This window comes from Gymnoscopelus braueri (assembly GCF_963280865.1).
Source record: "Gymnoscopelus braueri genome assembly, chromosome: 21".
NCBI lineage: Eukaryota > Metazoa > Chordata > Actinopteri > Myctophiformes > Myctophidae > Gymnoscopelus > Gymnoscopelus braueri.
The window spans coordinates 21,113,539-21,132,405 of NC_137623.1; the positions used below are offsets into that span (position 1 = coordinate 21,113,539).

An 18,867-nucleotide genomic window follows, 5' to 3' on the forward strand; every position below is an offset into this window, starting at 1 on the left:
CAGATCACTGCATGAGATGTGACGCAGCTCTCAATAACTCAGACAACTGTATAAATGTATGCTTCTGGGAATTAGAGGTCGCCAGTTGATCTTCGGCTCCTCCAGGCTTTGTGTGGAAGTGTCCCTGAACTGCTCGCCAGACACTGTTACAAATAGTAGTCACTCACTGCTATTAGGAGCATTAATTAAAAGGAGCAAGAATTAATCAAATAAAAGAGTTTGCATGTGGCCCGCACAGTATCGGCCAGGCCCAGCCAATACCTCATCCTAGCTACGCTACTGTCCTAATAATTGTTATGGTTGGTAAATGCAGAGGGTGAATTCCAGCTATGTGTGAATATGCTTGGCAAATACAAATATGGTACCCCGTTCCCAATTAAAGGAGTAGTTCACCCAAAAAACAACTTATTTTCTATTAATTACACACCCCATGAGGCCTTGAATTCATGGAGATTTTTTGTCGCATTCCTGAGCCAACAATTTGATGACTATCGGAGTAGACTCAATTGAGTCTCCTACTGACCAGCCATCCCGAAACAAAAACCAAAAAAGAAACTCCATGAATTCAAGGTTTCATGGGATGTGTAAGTGATAGAAAATAAGTCTTTTTTTGGGTGACCTACTCCTTTAAAGGGACCACAAACAATTATTACCACGTACATGTATTTTGCCATTATGTAGATGTGATAGTTGGACACCCTTGCCATTTCGTATCTCATGGTGAATGAAATGAGTCTGTTGTTGGCAAGGTCACTACCATGCAGTCATCAAGTTGTACATTATATGCATGTTATCTGAAATAAATTAAATGTGATATCTTACTGCCATCTAGTGGCACAAACAACACTGTCAAAGTTGCACAGCCAAACTACAGCCCCTACTATGAATGATTATTAGGTCAAGAGCTATTGAGCAAGGGGCGCTCAGCAGGGGTTAAAGGTAGGGTAAGTGATTTTCTTTGGTAGTCTTAAATAGCTCTATATTCTGATAGTACTCATTGCTATAGAGTGTTTGTTCAGTAAAAGGAGTCTCCTTGTCTCTCCAGCTCTTTATAAAACAGAAAATGCATTTTCGTTTCATTTCCAATTGTATCCAATCAGGATAGAGAACTCAATCAGGATATAGATTAAACAAGTGAAATTGGAAGTGATGACACTAAGAAATGAGCAGGCAAAATTGGAACTGGAACACTATAAAAATTAAGCTTAAAAATTTGTACTTTCTCCTGATTGGCTGAGATTTTGACCCCTACCGGAAAATGTATTTTCTGTTTATTAAAGAGCTGGAGAGACAAGGAGACTCCTGTTACTGAACAAACACTCTATAGCAATGATTACTATCAGAATATAGTGCTTTAACCTTTTAACAAAATACTTTTTGTTTTAACCCAAAAATATCACTTACCCTACCTTTAAGTATGGGTAAAGGTGAACCAGTAAGGTTCAACAGCAGTGGCAATACAGAAATGGGTGGGAAGCAATTAATTGGCAACGACTACTTTCTTCTTGGGAGAAAAAAGTGTTAACAAATAATGGGGTACTCTACCTTGCCAACACCACAAAATAGTCCAAGTCCAAGTCACCGTCTGTTAAAAACTTAAAGAACTAGGTCTAGACTTTAATCAAAAATAGACATTTATTTTGATGAAATAGAAAAAAAGACAAAACCAGTGCTTGTTAAAATATAGAAATTATTTTCTTGATAACAAACTTTGAAGAGTTGTAGCTAGGCTACAACAGGACATGGAGGTTAAAATATGGAGTTGTAACACCCTCTTTCCCATATAAATTATTTAAAAGTAACTTGATTCACATGCTGGTACATGCAGCATAAGGGATAAAGTTAGATGCAATGTGTACAAACACATACATACACAATTTTCAATAACATAGGCCAAACTTGGCCTAAATTTTAGGCCTATGGTTTTACGTCAGTACAATTCAAGAGTCAGTATCTGGCCACATTTCAAGACAGTTATAGTGCATGTTATGATTGTCAGATAAATGTATACATATATACAGTATACTGTACACAGCAAAACAGACACAAAAATAAAAATGCTGCACTGTAGCAGGATATTATATATATATATATATATATATATATATATATATATATATATATATATATATATATATATATATATATATATATATATATATACACATATACATATATATACATATATATATATATATATACACTGCTAGTGCAGTAAAGGACATTCATGGTCGAGAAAAACACTGCTTTCAGTAAGCACTGTTGCAAGAAAAGGAAAATAAAAAACAGTAGCATAAAAACGGATACGGGATAGGTGGGCACTAGGGACATCTGGGCACCACGATGTAAAATTGGCTATTTTGTCCCAAAAAATCGAATATTATAAAAATAAGTAATGGTTTTGTAGAAATGTGTATTAATTGTAGCAATATTAGACCTTCATTGTCGAATGTTTAAGCAGGTTCTAATCATGTATACTTAACTTAAAAACATTATTTTATCTTTTAACATTTTGGACAAAATAGCCAATTTAACACCAACTCTTCCTTGGTGCCCACCTATCCTGTTACCATTAAAATTATACACTTATAATGGGAGTAAAGGGAAGCAAGAAAAAAACAATTTAGTTTGGTCACAATAAATGGGAATCTTCCCCTGAACGTTACAGTAACAATTTAGTAGTGCAGATGTTCCATGGGTGTCAGCAAAGACAAGACATTGTTCATCACGGGTTTGCAATTTGTCACAGCTGCCTGAGTAACAGCATGTTCTTCCTTGTTACAGAACCAATTAAGTCTGTCTCATCCCATTACCATCACGAACCAACAGCTTTCTTGGTCTATTAAAATCACACAGACATTTATGAAAATGTAGGCCGCAAGGCCTGTTGAAATCGATGCGCCAAAATCTTTAACTTAAAAATGGAGTGATACTGCAAAAACGTCAGACACACCAAACCAGTAGGGAAGATACTGCATAATAATGAATGCCCACACACTAAGAAATCCAAAATATGCTTTCTCCACCAAAATAAACAATCATACTTTGCATATTCAGTAGGCTTTGTTTCAAGAGGATGTAAAATCTGCATGTTTAGGGTCAGAAGCAGATCATTTACTGTGTCCCCCCTAGTGGCAGCTTGCAGGATCCATCAGCCAGCTTGAGTGTCTAGTTAATCTGAAATCAAAAACACATCTGTTGTTAAAGGGCCTTCATCTGCAATGGATATGAGTGCAATTCTTAGGTCATGGCCATATAACAGACGATTCTTTTGTACTCTTCTTATTTTTTTGTCGAGTTGGGGAAAGATGTTACAATGTACAGGATACAATTACATTCATCGCTTGCTGCAGTTTAAATAATGATCAACAGGTTAGAAGTACTACCTTTAATCATACTAATATAGACTGAATGTGTTCTAGAATCTAATGTATGCAATCACACTTGAACTTTGTGAGTTAAGAAGATCAATACATCACTCACTGACAGGAGGGTCCACCGCCATGGCTTGGGCCAGTGCAGCAGAAGAGTTCTGTTTGGGGCGTGCCCCAAGCTCTCGCCCCTCTCTGGCTTGGTTCTGAGCCGGGTTCTGATTCTGATTCTGATCCAGGGGTTTCTTCTGTCGCTCCACCTCCTCTCGGCTGTAGAGGACACCCCCCTCCTCCGCCACCACCTTCTCCACTTTCTCCATTAACCTCCCCAGCTGGGGATGCTCCCCAAAGATGCAGTTATTAATGACAAAGTATCTCTTTTTACACTTCTCCAGCACCCACTGCAGGTCCTTGCCCTCCCTGCGGATGTACCTTTCAATGGAAATGTTCCTCAACACCTCTGCCCAGGTGAACACCACAATCGTGTGCCTCCACACGCTCTCCCCGAACAGGCCCACGTGCTCTTCGATGCGAACGCGGTCGACTTCCGAGAACATGCCCACGGGGATGACCAGCAAAAAGGCATGGGGCCCCGGAGGACACATGGTGGGACCTTTCACTATCTCCTGCTGGTAGCTGGCCGGTGTGTCCTGGGAAGTGAACCAGCCCGGCGTGTCCACCACGATCACCCGTCTCCCCGCCACCTCGGTCTCTCTCTTCACCGAGAACTCGGCTGCTCGCTCCAGGTGGAATTCCTCGCGGCCCAGGATGGTGTTACCGGTCAGGCTCTTTCCTGGCCACCTCCAGCCCAGCATCACCAGCCGAAGCTCAGACAGATGGTTGGACGCGGCCACCGCCTCCCGCTTCTCCTTCTCCAGGCCGGGGATGCCATTTCCTGTCGTCCCTGTAGTGGTAGATCAGGGTAGTAATGTCACAAACTGGTCACCACAGAAGATGTGGTTGTACTCACTGGTCAGCGCCAAGGTTTTAATGTGTGTCTGTCTGTGTGTGTTTCTATGTGCAGGTTTTAATGTGCGTCTGTCTGTGTGTGTTTCTATGTGCAGGTTTTAATGCGTGTCTGTCTGTGTGTGTTTCTATGTGCAGGGCGTTGCTGGAAATGAGCACTTATGCTCAGCTACTACCCTGGGTAAATAAAGAACAAACAAAAAAAGAAAACAAGAAAGCTGGATACAATAAGAGTGGGCACTGAGGAAGAGTGGGCACCTTGATCTAAAATTGTCTATTTTGTCCAAAATGTTAAAAAAAAATTAAAAAAAAGGTCTGAAGTCATGTAAAGTATCACATCATTATCAGACCTAAATGTATCCTTCAACCTCTTGCTTATGATTGGATAAAAAGGTTTTGTAGTGAATTTGTTGCAATAGCAGAAATATTAGGCCTTATTTGACGAATGTTCAAGCATGTTCTAATCATGTACTTAAAAAACATTTTCCAAATATTTAATTTTTGAACATTTTGGGAAAAATAGCCATGCAATTTTACATTGAGGTGCCCACTCTTCCTGTTACCATAGAGAGAGAGAGACCCACAGTGTGTGTGTGTGTGTGTGTGAGAGAGAGACAGACAGGCAGAGACAGTGTGTGTGTGTGTGTGTGTGTGTGTGTGTGTGTGTGTGTGTGTGTGTGTGTGTGTGTGTGTGTGTGTGTGTGTGTGTGTGTGTGTGTGTGTGTGTGTGTGTGTGTGTGTGTGTGTGTGTGAGAGACAGAGACAGAGACAGAGAGACAGACAGACAGACAGACAGACAGACAGAGAGAGCGAGCGAAATACAAACAGGAGGGCTCAAGTGGAAATGAAAAGAAAAGGAGGATTGGAAGTGGAACTAGTTCATCAAGTGATGAAAGTCAGTTGGAAGAAAGCCATGTAGTAGGAATGAGAGCGGTCGAATAGCGGATGGGATATTTAAGGATCTGCAGTGTTGCAATGTTTGTTGGAAGGAAGTTAGAAGTGGAAGTGGAATAGTCTAGAAGTGGCATAGCGGTGATTGAGTGTCGAATGCAATGATTAACATCTCGTTTTGATCTTAGGGGTAAATCAAATAGGAAGGGACGTGATAAGTGGGGTGCCACTCTCAATGGAGTTGGACCCATTTCTCGACCTGGTGGGAGTAAGCAAAGTCAAGAGGTTGAAATGATTCAGAGAGATGAAAAGAGATGATAGCCAGTCATTGTACATCATGTTTCATGGAGATCTGCCAGAAAGGATCTATGCTGAAATATGTGACATAAGGTCAGGCCATTTGAGAGAGGTCCTCTCAGATGTTTCTGTTGCCAGGCATATATATGGACATGCTGCGGCAGTCTGTAGAGTTGTCAGGAAATGTGGGAGATGTGGGGAGGAGAAATGTAATAATGAGTCAACAGAGGAGTGAACCGACGTGTATGACGTGCATTACACAGGGTCAACAGTGTCCTAAAAGAAGAAGGGAAGTTGGGTGGACATTATTTTATTATATGGACAATGTAGGTTGAACAGCAGTGCACTATGAAATATATCAATACAGTTGGTGGCGGTAATGCCACCAACTGAGTGTTGAATGCAATGATTAACATCTCGTTTTGATCATAGGGGTAAGTGGGGTGCCACTCTCAATGGAGTTGGTTTGCTAACCGCCAATAAACCTGAAAGAAGACGAGAGACAGACAGAGACTGTGTGTATGTGAGAGAGACAGACACACACACACACACACACACACACACACACACACACACACACACAGAGACAAACACAGACTGTGTGTGTGTGTGTGTGAGAGAGAGAGAGACAGACAGACAGACAGACCTTAATTTTAACTCTATGAGACAGACAGACAGACAGAGTGTGTGTGTGTGTGTGTGTGTGTGTGTGTGTGTGTGTGTGTGTGTGTTCTCTACCTCGTAATTGTAAAAAAAAAAAAAAATCTGCCTGAAAAATTGTCAATTTCGGATTTTTCGATTTACTGCTTTCCTGTCCCAAACTTTCAGCATAACATCATAAAACAAGGTTCAGCCAGAAGAACCGTTCAGCAGGCTGCGTTGTGTTGTGTGTAGCCTCTGTTGATAATATACAAGTCAGGATCAAGTTACATAAAGCGTCCAGCCAAAGTCAGAGCAAGGTGAGCTTCTGGACGTTTTCAACGTTCAGAACGTCAACGTTTAAAGTTATTCTTTCTGAGTGACATTTTGGCCTTGTAAACGTAAACCAGTGACACAGGACTGGCGTGTGAAACGTGTCGCATTCCCGGGTAACATGGTAAAGCCGACTCTTCCTTACAAAGTAAAATCCCGTGAACTCCCCATGATGTTTCGCCACACTGGTGATGGTTACTGGTCAAATAAATATAACTTCGTGTTTGTTTGAGGACTCACCTGTTGCTTCAATCGGTGTCTTCGTCTCCATTCTTGAGTTTATACTACTTTAATTCTTGTTTAAGATCAAGTTGTATGATTCTAAAAGGCCGAGACGAGGCAAGAAACAACAAGGACTTCTTCCGGCTCTAGTTTCTAAAGAGAAGTGAGTCACTGAGGGGAATATGACGTCCTGTCTTGATCTTCAAAATAAAACTCCCCTCTGATTAGTTTCTTTATCAGTGGCAGTACAGTACAGTACAGTACAGTACGGTACAGTGTGTGCACACACACACACACACACACACACACACACACACACACACACACACACACACACACACAGATAAGAGAGAGAGACTAGACAGTGTTTTCATTGTACATTTTGTACATTTTATAGGCACGAGAGCAATGGCATGGCCCATAAAAATGCCACAGTAGGAAAAATTTACATACCAGGAAACAATTAACAGCCAGTGGTGGAAAAGGTACTCACATTCTTTACTTAAAAGTATCAATACTGCAATGTAGAAATACTCTGTTACAAATAAAAGTCCAGAATTCTGAATTTACTTGAGTAAAAGTACAAAAGTATTGGTATCAAACTGTATGCAGAATGTCCCATTTCACAAGTTTTCAAAATATGTAAAAAAAAACTTTTGAAAATAGCAGATCTACAAGCTCACAATATGTTGCATCACAACGCATTGTGAGCTTGTTGTAGATCTGCTATTTTCAAATGGCCGAAATGTATAGGGCTGAAGTGGGTAAACTTTAGTTACAAAGTAACTAAAGTGTTCAAATAATTGTAGTGGAGTAGAACTAAAAGCACTGAAAATTGGAAATACTCCGGTAAAGTAAAAAATACCTCAAAATTGTACTTAAGTATAGTACTTGAGTAAATGTACTTAGTTACTTTGTTGACAGGCAGAGCAGATGCAAGACTTGTTACCCAGGAGACCTCCAGATGACATCTCTGCATATCAGTACGCACATGCCAAGGTTTTAACCCATTAAGACCTGAGGCCGATTCTACAAATGCCTTCTAAATCAGTAGTTCTCAAACTTTTTCGTGCCAAGGACCCCCAAAATTATGTATTAGGCCACGGACCCCCGTCTGAAAATGTTTCGTTCCAGGGACCCCAGAAGAGAAGATTTCAAGATTTTACAAAAGTAGCAGATGTACATGCTCGCAACGCAGCACAAATCTAAAATGACCCAGACGCTTTCGCGGTTTTAATGGGTTGAAAAACAGAAAAGAAATAAACAAATCAGAATACAAAATATACATAGCTTTTTGTTTTTTATTGATTAGCATCTAAATGCAAAATATTACATTTATTTACAGTTCCGACATATGTTAAACATGACTTGCCGTACAAACATCAATCATATTAAAATATCCATGTACTCATAACTTAGAATGACTGCTAGTAACCTTTGAGGATGAAACAAACAATGGGAAGAACAGAATAACATACAAGCATAGAGCCATTTATTGAATCCTTCATGCATTCCCTAACAATAAACAAGACACATGACAGTATGTGTGCATAAAGAAAGACGTAAAAAAAAAAAAAAAGAAGTACTTCATATTCCCCATCAAAATAGCTAATAATACAAAATGTGTGCCGTATCAGTCTGGATCAGTTCACATTAGTGGACTTAAGTTGCCCAGGCAGCAAGCATTTGCATGTCATCGTCCTCTTCAACCTTCTTCTTGGATGCTGCAAATGGAGGAGACACCATTACATCAACTATATAGTTGATACATCATTATTCTACTATTGTTTGGGCATAATAATATGGTAGTAAATCAGTTGCAAGTTGGTATGACTATGGCTGGCAATTTTGTTGACATTTAACAGTAACTAGCCATTTGTCAGAGATCGCATTCTATTCTAAATAAGAAAATATAAAAAGGTTGTTAAAAGTTTGTCTACAAGCTCGAGATTGTAGATCTGCTATGTTTGGCTAATGTTCCCCCCATAATTTGGATGCTGAGGTTCAAATTGGTTAACCTTTTTTTTTTTCAAAGGTGAAAAGTGAAATGTTGTGATACTTACATGCACGCTGACTCGGCCGTGTGGAGGGGAGTTTGGCGGAGTGCGCACTGGGCAGCCTGCTCCTGTTCTTCATGCTCTCCTCCAACTCCTCCTGTTCCAACTCTGCAAGCTCTGCCAACAGCTCATCCTAACAAAGAAAATAATAAGCAGAAAGTCATGAGTTAATATTATGACATTCTAAGATGCATTCTATGATTATAGATTTTTTTGCATGTGACATGACATGCAAAAGGACATGTGCCATAGTTCACCTGTGCCATAGCAGTAACATATGTGGTAACAAATGGATTTACAAAGACAGGAAGAAAAAACAAAAGAGGCAAAATAGAAGTGATTAATTCTGATCCATACATTTAAAAGTAATTACCTCATCAAATGTGTCCCCGAAAGGTCGGGAGATGGCATCACAGATCTCCTGAGCCACTTCCTGTTGCTCTGTGATATCCTGCATGAGGGAGTCTATCTTATCAATGTCCCTGAGAAAGAGACAGAGTAGAGAGTGAGTGGTAAAAAAACGAATTTACTACCTAAAATGTTGGTATCGGTGTGTATGCCAGTCTATGCCAATCCGATACCACGTAATTTATCACGTGAGGATATTTCATTTAGCCTTACGGGTCCATTTGGTTCCATTTGTACACTCTCAGAGTTACAGACCTATAAGGGTCCATTTGGAATCCCCTAAGCACCTGGACCCCACTTTGAGAACCGCTGTCCTAGATGTGTTTAAATTACACACTGGTATTGGATCGGTACTCTGTATCGACAGATACTCAAGTTGTAGGTATCGGAATCGGTTATCGGGAAATTAGTCGAGTTTGTAGCAGGTTCCATACAGTACTCATGTTTTTTTGCTACCGTTTCTATTTTAGTACAGTATATGTTCATGTATATGTGTTTTGTCAATAAAAATGTCAATCAATCAATCAATCAGCATCTCCTGTCATCTCGATTCTCCAAACATCTGGCCAGCTCGTTTGTGCTTCCTGCACGGGCATCTTTCTTTAGCACATCCACGTAGGTAGGTGTGGGATGTCCTTTTGATTGATGCCTGTGTGTTGGTTCCCACAGTACAAGCTTGCTGGCAGGGAGTTCCCGGTGTCGATGGCAGTGACCGGCTACTGTCATTCTCCTGATTGCCATCTTCTCTGATACACTTGGTCAGCGTCCAGCAGTCACAACCGTGAATCAGAACGGACTCCACAGTTGCAGAAACTAACGGATGCTGCACACAACACCATTCCTAGATCGAATATTAACCACGTAAACCCTACATAATATTGTTGTACGTTAAGTAGCCTCGTGAAGGTAATGGTAGCAGCTTGGGACCAGCACCAGAATTCTCGTGACGTGCACACTGTTAGTCGGCAGCAGACTACTAACATATTTTCAAAAACATTTTATAATGGAAGTCAGTTGTCTGATCAAGCCGATCTACAAGCTCACAACGTGTTGCCTATTTTTGCCTATCATGACATGCCCAGAATCGGGACACTAGACTAGAGTTCATGTGGTTAAAAGACATAGTGGCAGAATACAGATTTTACGTCAGTCGTACACTTTAATGTCTCTTGCCCAAGGCTGGGCGATATGACTTCAAATCAATATCACAATATCTTTTACTTTTACCTCGATTATGATTAATGAATGATAATCTATAAGCTCACAACGCGACACGTTGTGAGCTTGTAGATTGGCTATTTTCACTATTTGCACACGCAACCAATGTACAAAAATACAGGGCTTAACATACCTTTCTTCTCGATTATTCATTAAGAAGTCCGTTATTGTCTCTAAATATCGGTTTCGATATAATATATATATTTTCGGTTAATTGCCCAGCCGTACTTACATCTTTTGGTGGACTCCCTTCATGGCCTTGGCAGCGAAGCCCATGTTCTTCAGAACCTCTGTGTTGGTGCTGGAATTCTCCAGCGCTTCCCTCTGGAACTCAATGGTGGAGAGGGTCCCGTCAATCTGGGTGAGCTGCTGCTCAAAGCGCTTCTTCCTCTTCAGGGCCTGCAGGGCAGCTGAAACAGCACAAACATTTACATTAACACATTTTTGTTTGCCTTTTAGGCTTTGAAAACAACAATTGCACAGAGCCGATTATGAAAAATAAACTGGGGTTGATTTGAATTTGGACTTCATGTGCTGCTGGGTAGCGTAACCTAGAATAATAATTTACTAGTTCATGTTTTGTAATAAGTAATATCTAAATCTAAATCTACAAAGTAACTAAATGTTCTAATAATTGTAAAATAAGGTACATTTTTGTCATTAAGTAGCCTGCACTTGCTCCATGTGGGGTGACTTATATATGCATAAAGCTGTTGGTATGTACTGTAGTGTGTAGGCCTGTCACAGTTATTATATAATCGCCTAATCCAAATTATTTGAGATAATCACAATTATTATTACACAATCGTCATAATCATTTTCATGTAGACTAATCATTTACAAGTTACAAGTTACAACGCGTCAGTAAGCTTGTAGATCAGCTATTTCTGCAAAAAAATAATTACATGTTTTGAAAGTATAAAATACATTAACTATGTCAGTAATTTCTTTATATATTTAAGTTATCTGCCCTGTGCAATTTTTTATTATGAAGGCTAAAAGGCTAAATGTTTCAATGTTCAATGCAAAAACACAATTAAATCGTTAATCACAATTATTTCTGTGACATTTAATTAAAGCTTAAAATTGTAATCGTGACAGCCCTACAGTGTTGTTGTTGTTGTTGTTGTCTCTACATTTTAAAATCTAACAAGCACACACACACACACACACACACACACACACACACACACACACACACAGGCACAGCAAAAGATCAAAACAGCCTGCTTACCCCGTTTGTTTTTCAAGCCATTCTTCTTGGCTATCGTTATTTCTTGTTCTATCTTCTTCTCCAGGTAGTCCTGCTTCTTGGTCAACATCTCCTCCGTGTCCCGCAGCCTGTGGATGGCCTCCTGGGGGGTCGGTCCAGCCCGCCGGTCCCCCCCCGACCGATGCTGCTTGGAGGACCGAGAAGGACTGGAGGAATGTGGGCTGGAATGGCTGGAGGAGCTCCCCTTGAACAGTTTAGCAATTTTGCTCATTGTAAAAGGTAGGTTTTTGGGGGGTTCACAGAATCACAGTACTGCCCGGGGTCTACAGGGTAAGCCTACACTACTTTTTAGACGATAAGCCAACCGTCCTCGTTCAGCACCAGCGTCAAAACTTGGTCTTTTAAGTCAGTATGGAGTTGATCTTCCTGCCCAACGGCTTCTACCTGCGTTCAAAAGAGAGCCAGCCAGTGAAACCTTCGCACTACCTGTGTGACGTCACGCCACGTATCTTGAAGACCAACGCCCTCTAATATATCATGGAAAGTGGAAACTGAAACTCCAGGCAGTGGCAGTGGTGGAAGGAGTACTACTGGCTACTCACATTTTGTACTTAAGTAAAAGTACCAATACAAGAAATACTCTGTTACAGTGTTACAAATAAAAGTCCAGTATTCAAAATGTACTTGAGTAAAAGTATATATGTTGTATTTCTGGAGGCCACAAGAGGAGGTAGTACCAGTTTCCCGGTAGACAGACGACCCCCCTCGTTTTTTATGTATATATTTTTTTATTTTTCAAGCTTTTGTTTTGTACATATAGTGGTATTTTTTCTCTGTATTTTATGTTGATTTTTGAACTGTTTGGTTGCTACTATATATGTCTATGAAATTAATTCAAGGACCCCAACGGAAACAAGTCCGCAAGGACTTTTTTGGTCGGACCTTTTAGACAAAAGTATTATAAATGTAACTGTGTTGTTTTACATTCTTTTGCCTAATAAAAATTTCAATTCAATTCAATTCAATAAAAGTATTCGCATTAAAGTATACTTAAGTACTGAAAGTAAAAGTATGCAGAATGTCCTATTGCACAAGTTTTCAAATGTATAAAAATGCTTTGAAAATAACAGATCTAAGCTAGCCTCGATCTCCAGGTTTTTATTTACTTTCTACTTTTGGTACTGTAAAGCCTACATTTTGATACCAGCACTTTTGTACTTTTACTCAAGTAAATGAATCCCGGACTTTTACTTTTAACAGAGTATTTCTACATTGCAGTATTGATACCTTTACAAAACATTTGAGTACTTTTTCCACCACTGGGGGTGGGGGGCTGCATAGTCACGTGACATGGCTCATCGGGTCAAAGTTGATGTTGACATTCTGAAGAATCATCATCATGGCTGAAATAGACATCGGGACTCATTGCCAGATCGATACATGTCATCAACAAGGTTTGTGTCGAAAGTAGTGTCGACGTTGTATGGAATACTAAATGGATATCCACTCATTAGCCTCTGTTGGCCATTTAAAAGATCAATGAATCTATTTGTGAGTCGTTTAGTTGTCAATGTTGGCTAGCTAAGCTAACGCTAAGTTTGTAGGCCTATAGCATAGAGTTGTGTATTTATAACTCTATTATAACTATATAGTAGTTCGATATTCTCTCCTGTTGGATAGTAGCTCCTAACCTCGCGTCACCAGTCTTTCCACCGCGGAGGAAAAAGTAGCTCCTAGCTGTAGAATACAACTCTCGTAGACGTATTTATGATTCTGACGTTTTCAATCTACGAGAGTTGTAGGGTTCACGCCCCATGGACACAGGGACTTTCAGCACTATACCCCGTAGACACTCCAAACATGTACAAATTGAAAATAAAGGTGCTTACCCCCATGCTCCAAGTGTTAACTCTCGCTACGGCGTAGTAGTTTAATGTAATAATCCATATATTTCAATAAAGAAGTGTTTTAATGCCGTCTGTGGCTGAATGCCACCCTCGTTTACTTCCTGTTTACATTGAGTGTAATTCCGGGTTTCACCAGATGGGCGCGTCACTACCGCCCATTGAAAACTTCCGACAGAATCGGCCACAGACGGCATTAAAACACTTCTTTATTGAAAGATATGGATTATTACATTAAACTACTACGCTGTAGCGAGAGTTAACATTTGGGGCGTGAGTTTTAGCACCTTATTTTCAATTTGTACATGTTTGGAGTGTCTAGGGGGTATAGTGCTGAAAGTCCCTGTGTCCATGGGGGGTGAACCCTACAACTCTCGTAGATTGAAAACGTCAGAATCATAAATACGTCTACGAGAGTTGTATTCTACAGCTAAGTAGCTCCTAGGACATAGGTTGAGGCTTATAAAATGAAATGTGTCACTGAGAACATGCTACGTTAGCTAATGTCAGTGGTGTAAACTTTACTTTACACTGTCAGTAACTATAAGTACATTTACTCAAGTACTGTACTGTAAGTACAATTTTGAGGTATTTTTTTACTTTACTGGAGTATTTCCAATTTTCTTTAAAAAAAAAAAAGATACCTCTAATCCACTGCATCTCAGAGGAAAATATTGTACTTTTACTTTTGTTACTTCAAGTGTATTTTGATGCAAGCACTTTTACTAAAGTAGATTTTAAATACCAGACTTTTACTTGTAACTGAGTATTTCTAGATTGTGGTATTGATACTTTTACTTAAGTAAAAGATGTCAGTACTTTTTCCACCACCGGTAGTTAGATATTCTATCCTGTTGGTAGCTCCTAGGTTGAGGCTTAATATGAAAAGTGTCACTGAGAACATAGTTCGTTAGCTATTATTTATGTGTGTTAAACCTTTAGTGCTAACACGCTATAGCATTAAATATAGATCAGTTTAATGTCAACGGCATATTAGCAGGTGTATTAATTCATTGTTCATTGTTTTGAGCGTTCCCTTGAAAACCGTTATAGTGTCAGATGAATAACTTATTTACTTTCTTCCGATAGATTTCCTGCCTTTTGTATGTGCTTCATGTAGTGGCATTTTCTGGTAAGATTAATGCATCCCATACCATACAGCATTTAACCACTTTATCAATTATACTTGGCTGTTCCTTTACTGTATATTAAATGTCCACATTACCTTCTTTTACAGTCTTGAGCACAGAAGCAGAGCATCCCATTCATGTCCAGAGGTAGGCTGGCTGTAGTGTGCAGTAAACTCTTACTTGATTTAAACAAACTAACTAATACAATAGATACAAATTGTCGCTGTCTGGCAGAAACCTTCACTTTTTCGTTTTTTAAAAGTAAATGTATGTCCTACTTCATCATGAAAATGGCAGATCTACAAGCGCACAACGCTATGCGACACGTGAACGTTGCATCGCTCACTACGCGAGTGGTGTGTATTATTATCTTTAAATAATAATACAAAGGAATGGTTTTGGACATGGATGAGATATCCACCCGACAGCGACGAGCGCATTTGCCACCTTTGGTGTGAATTAGCCTTTGGCGGTACATATAGTTTTTGCACATAATATTAATATTGTATATTAATTCTACAGGTGTCGGTGCAAAGGGAGTATCAGACCTCGGGCGGCAATTCAAGTTATCCATGTTCATTTCAAGACTGCAAGGGAAAAGAACTGTTACCAGTTATATGCCCACAGTGTGAAAAGCATTTTTGTTTGGCGTAGGTTCATACTTTCATCTCTTATTCTTTAAGACTGTATGTACTGTTGTATGAAGCAACAGAATGCCTTTTGATTCAAACTGTAGTGTAACATTTGAATGCAAGATAAAAAATAGAAGTCTGTACACTGTGACTTTGCAAAAGCTCCCAATCAAGGCTTTGTTATAGATTAACATTTGATACGTAGTCTTCCTCAGAATGAGGCATAGTATAGAACAAACGGCACTCTTTAAATAGACCTCGGCTCAGACTAGCCACCAATCAATCAGTGCTGGGCTGCAGTTATCACACAGGGGCAGTCAGTGTGCTCGAGTGTCTGTTGACTTACTCAAGTTCAAAATAGCATTTAGTAAGACAGAACTATTTATATGTAAATATACAACATCCAAAATACAAATAATGCAATAAGTATAACAAGAAAACACATTTGTATACAAATAAAAATCACACCCTGTGTGAAGTGGGCGGTGTCTTGCTAGCTAATCACAATACTGAATGGAGTCAACCAATCATGTACAAAAAATAAATACATTTATTGAAACACTCTTATGATGGAAGAAACCATAACTTAAAAAAAACAAATTTATGTTTTTTTTAAGTTATGGTTTCTTATATAGGGCTATGCACATGTGTCATGTGACACTGGCCAATCACAGTCCTGAATAGACTGTGATTGGCCAATCACGGTGCAGGGTTAGGCGGGGACATTTTTGGCCAATCACAGCGCAGGATTTGTTGTACAAATATCCAAACCTCACTTATAGGGGCGGTTTCACCACCCAAAAACAACAATATTACACAAAAGAACAGTCAGTATATGAACATTATAAGACAGCGAGTAATTAAAACCATAGATACTACACTGAAGTGAACAATAAAAACAGGGACCATATCACAATACAGTAATGGCCTACACATATTTTAAGAATGTTTAGCCTAACCAAGACCCACATGGGATGTGATAGTTAGGTCAGGTGGACTAACATTTGAATCCAACATTTGAATCCACCCCTGTGATTGACACTGCTTGTTTTTGCTTTACAGCCATCGGCATCAAGATGATCACAAGTGTGAGAAACTGGAGACACCCAAGCCTCGAATGGCTGCCACCAAAGAGCTAGTGCAAAGGATAGTGGGTCCGTGACAATTTTGACAACCTTATGCCATGCCTATTGCCTACATGTCACTACATGTTTCTCATGCCATTCTTTGTTTATCCACACGAGAGCAGTATAATACACTCTGCTCTGTGGTCTGTATCACTAGTCCAATTATGTTTTTTAATCCCCCCCCCTCTCTAATTTTTAAGAGTCAAAGACAAAGTCGGCACCCGCCAAAAAGGGACGGAAGGGGGCAAAGAATAGTGCAACTGCAGCAAAGGTGGCATTGATGAAATTGAAACTGCATGCTGTGGGAGACAAGGGACTGCCACAGGTACATCCTAATTTAAATATTTTTGAGCTGGGTTGTTAATTGTGAAATTTGTTTAATATATATCATCAAAATGTTGATATATGCACCTGCAATCTTCTTATGATTATCAGTGATTATGTGATTTGTGCATGTATTTATATTACATTTTGCTTTCCAGACAGAGAGGACCTATTTTCAGGTGCATCTCCCCAAAGAGTCTGACGACTCCAGCAAACCCATGTTCTTCTGTTCTAAGTGGAGTGTGGGAAAAGTGGTGGATTATGCTGCCACTCTAGCCAGCCTAAAAAATAACAACAATGTCCTGGCAGCTAAGGTAATATCACAATACCATTCCTGAGCAGTAATATTATGCATTTACAAAGTACAGAAAGGAGGCGTCCAGTTCCCTCGCCTCTACCCTGGCCAAACCATATTTCCCTTTCCTCCCCAGGGAGGATTGATTGATTGAATACTTTATGTCAGAAATGTAAACAGCACGTGGTACAGTCATACATTAAGGCTAAAAGGATTTTTTTTTAAAGTACAGGGGACTTGTTTCCATATTCAATTCTTCAACACAGCATAAAAATGTAACACAATAATACTTGGCAAGGAGAAAAGAATAATGTCAACAACATTTTGTTTATTTTAGATATTTCACACTCAGCCTATCAGTATCTTTCTAAAGATACATTCCAACCTTTTCATTGGATAAGAAATGTATGAATTACGGTTGCACCACTCTCTTTACACATGTAGATAACAACATGCTTCTGTCTTCTTTACCGATGTTGTCTTGTTGATGTTTTAGAAGCTGCGGTTGTGCCATCCCCAGACGGGTGAAGCTTTGCGGATGGATGACACGCTGCAGTCCCTCCTGGCTCACCCAGAGACACCCCTATACAGTGGGGGTAATGTGATCTTGGAGTACCTGGACAATGAAACCACATGCCTGGACAATGTGCTCGACTATGTGCCTGAGTGACTCACTGCATGGGTGTTTTTTTTTATGACCATTGGCATATTGTTTGCTATTTACTGTATATTTGTGTTAATACATTTCTTATTAAAAACAATTTTCCAATAATGAACTTCTTCAACTTCATCGTGACGTTATTATGACATCACAAGTTTATAGGTGTATAAGAGTGGGTGAAATTCTTTAGTGCAAGCTTCCCACTTATTGAATCAGAATAATCGGAAGGTTTTATTTATCGCTATTCATTACAAGAAGCTAAATGCAATGTTGTGCGGCCCTCAAATTTATTTTTTTAAAGTAAGAAGAGAAAATATCAAAACAAATATATCAAAATAAATAAGTAAAGAGGGTAATAAAAAAAGAGTTCCTCTGTGTCTTGTGCAAATAGCAGATATAATGCATAAGCATAATAGATTCAGAAAATATGCATTTGTTTAACATGTAGGCTACAGCATGATTAAGATATGTCAACACTTGCAACCTGGGAATTAGGTCAAAGTCCAACCGTTCTGTTTTAAGAGATAACAATGTTCACAATGTAACTCATCTGGCTTCGCTGACGGTTGTTGGTCAAAACCCGATTCCTTTCGACCCAGGTGGGACTTGAACCCACAATCCCCAGCTCCGGAGGCTGATGCCTTATCCATTAGGCCACTGGGCCCGCTATTGTTAAAGCGTAAGACAATGGATATTATTAATATTAAATAAATACGTAAATAGGTATGTGGTCGTGTAGAGCAGACACAATTCTGAACGTTGGTATTGAAAGTCTATCGCTTTGCAGTACGGCAAGTTTTTCAGTTGGATATAGTGTGGAGCAGTACGAGTCCGACCCACACATTCTTCTCAAAATACGCAGTACTGCAGCATATTGTATGTTTAACAGCGGTTACACATGCATCCATTATTCCATCCGTGAATTACCAGGCCTAGAACAGTGGTTCTCAATCAGTGGTCCGGGGGTCCTTGAGGGGGTTCCAGCTAAATGACGGAGAGTTGGTAACCAATTGGACCCTTAATAATAGATGTTTAACTTTTGGTTTCATTTTACGCACTGAAGAGTTATATTATTGTTAACGTCTTCATTACTTAATTTACAAAAAGTCTACACAATCAGAGAATGTAGAAGAATTGATTTTTTGATCAACGTTTGCCTGTTATCTCTCCCATTGTACC

General features: G+C 39.5%; 3 protein-coding genes across 4 annotated transcripts; 1 reads left to right on the forward strand and 2 right to left on the reverse strand.

Annotated features, from left to right (window-relative positions):
- Positions 1–1,622: 1,622 nt before the first annotated feature.
- gimap4 (GTPase IMAP family member 4) lies at positions 1,623–6,874 on the reverse strand. The gene is made up of 4 exons (XM_080417641.1): positions 6,738–6,874; positions 3,484–4,275; positions 2,165–3,177; positions 1,623–2,065 (listed from the first exon to the last, which is right to left on the reverse strand). Exons 1-3 carry the CDS (start codon positions 6,766–6,768, stop codon positions 3,173–3,175), a joined length of 828 nt encoding a protein of 275 aa, XP_080273767.1. The 5' UTR covers positions 6,769–6,874; the 3' UTR covers positions 1,623–2,065; positions 2,165–3,172.
- A 1,134-nt stretch (positions 6,875–8,008) lies between these two features.
- On the reverse strand, positions 8,009–12,058 carry chmp4c (charged multivesicular body protein 4C). Its single transcript, XM_080417663.1, has 5 exons — positions 11,637–12,058; positions 10,635–10,812; positions 9,150–9,258; positions 8,783–8,909; positions 8,009–8,443 (listed from the first exon to the last, which is right to left on the reverse strand). The coding sequence occupies exons 1-5, from the start codon at positions 11,884–11,886 to the stop codon at positions 8,382–8,384; spliced, it is 726 nt and encodes a 241-aa protein (XP_080273789.1). The 5' UTR covers positions 11,887–12,058; the 3' UTR covers positions 8,009–8,381.
- A 902-nt stretch (positions 12,059–12,960) lies between these two features.
- Positions 12,961–17,788, forward strand: zfand1 (zinc finger, AN1-type domain 1). Of its 2 annotated transcripts, none has more exons than XM_080417778.1 (8): positions 12,961–13,069; positions 14,609–14,651; positions 14,757–14,796; positions 15,172–15,299; positions 16,344–16,435; positions 16,609–16,733; positions 16,891–17,046; positions 17,524–17,788. In XM_080417778.1, exons 1-8 carry the CDS (start codon positions 13,015–13,017, stop codon positions 17,695–17,697), a joined length of 813 nt encoding a protein of 270 aa, XP_080273904.1. In that variant the 5' UTR covers positions 12,961–13,014; the 3' UTR covers positions 17,698–17,788. The 2 variants fall into 2 exon arrangements, with proteins under 2 accessions (XP_080273904.1, XP_080273905.1); XM_080417779.1 differs by having other exon boundaries at positions 16,344–16,431; positions 16,611–16,733.
- The last annotated feature ends 1,079 nt before the right edge of the window (positions 17,789–18,867 follow it).

What these genes read in the sequence shown, in the direction of transcription:
- gimap4 (XM_080417641.1), bottom strand. Translation starts at nt 6,768, where the DNA reads ATGGAGACGAAGACACCGATTGAAGCAACAG. An exon ending in GACACCGATTGAAGCAACAG is followed by an intron (nt 4,276 to 6,737) that starts GTGAGTCCTCAA and finishes CTACCACTACAG; the next exon opens with GGACGACAGGAAATGGCATC.
- zfand1 (XM_080417778.1), top strand. Translation starts at nt 13,015, where the DNA reads ATGGCTGAAATAGACATCGGGACTCATTGCCAGATCGATACATGTCAT. An exon ending in CGATACATGTCATCAACAAG is followed by an intron (nt 13,070 to 14,608) that starts GTTTGTGTCGAA and finishes TTCTTCCGATAG; the next exon opens with ATTTCCTGCCTTTTGTATGT. An exon ending in GCTAGTGCAAAGGATAGTGG is followed by an intron (nt 16,436 to 16,608) that starts GTCCGTGACAAT and finishes CTAATTTTTAAG; the next exon opens with AGTCAAAGACAAAGTCGGCA.
- chmp4c (XM_080417663.1), bottom strand. Translation starts at nt 11,886, where the DNA reads ATGAGCAAAATTGCTAAACTGTTCAAGGGGAGCTCCTCCAGCCATTCC. An exon ending in AAGGGAGTCCACCAAAAGAT is followed by an intron (nt 9,259 to 10,634) that starts GTAAGTACGGCT and finishes TCTCTTTCTCAG; the next exon opens with GGACATTGATAAGATAGACT. An exon ending in TCGGGGACACATTTGATGAG is followed by an intron (nt 8,910 to 9,149) that starts GTAATTACTTTT and finishes TTTCTTTGTTAG; the next exon opens with GATGAGCTGTTGGCAGAGCT.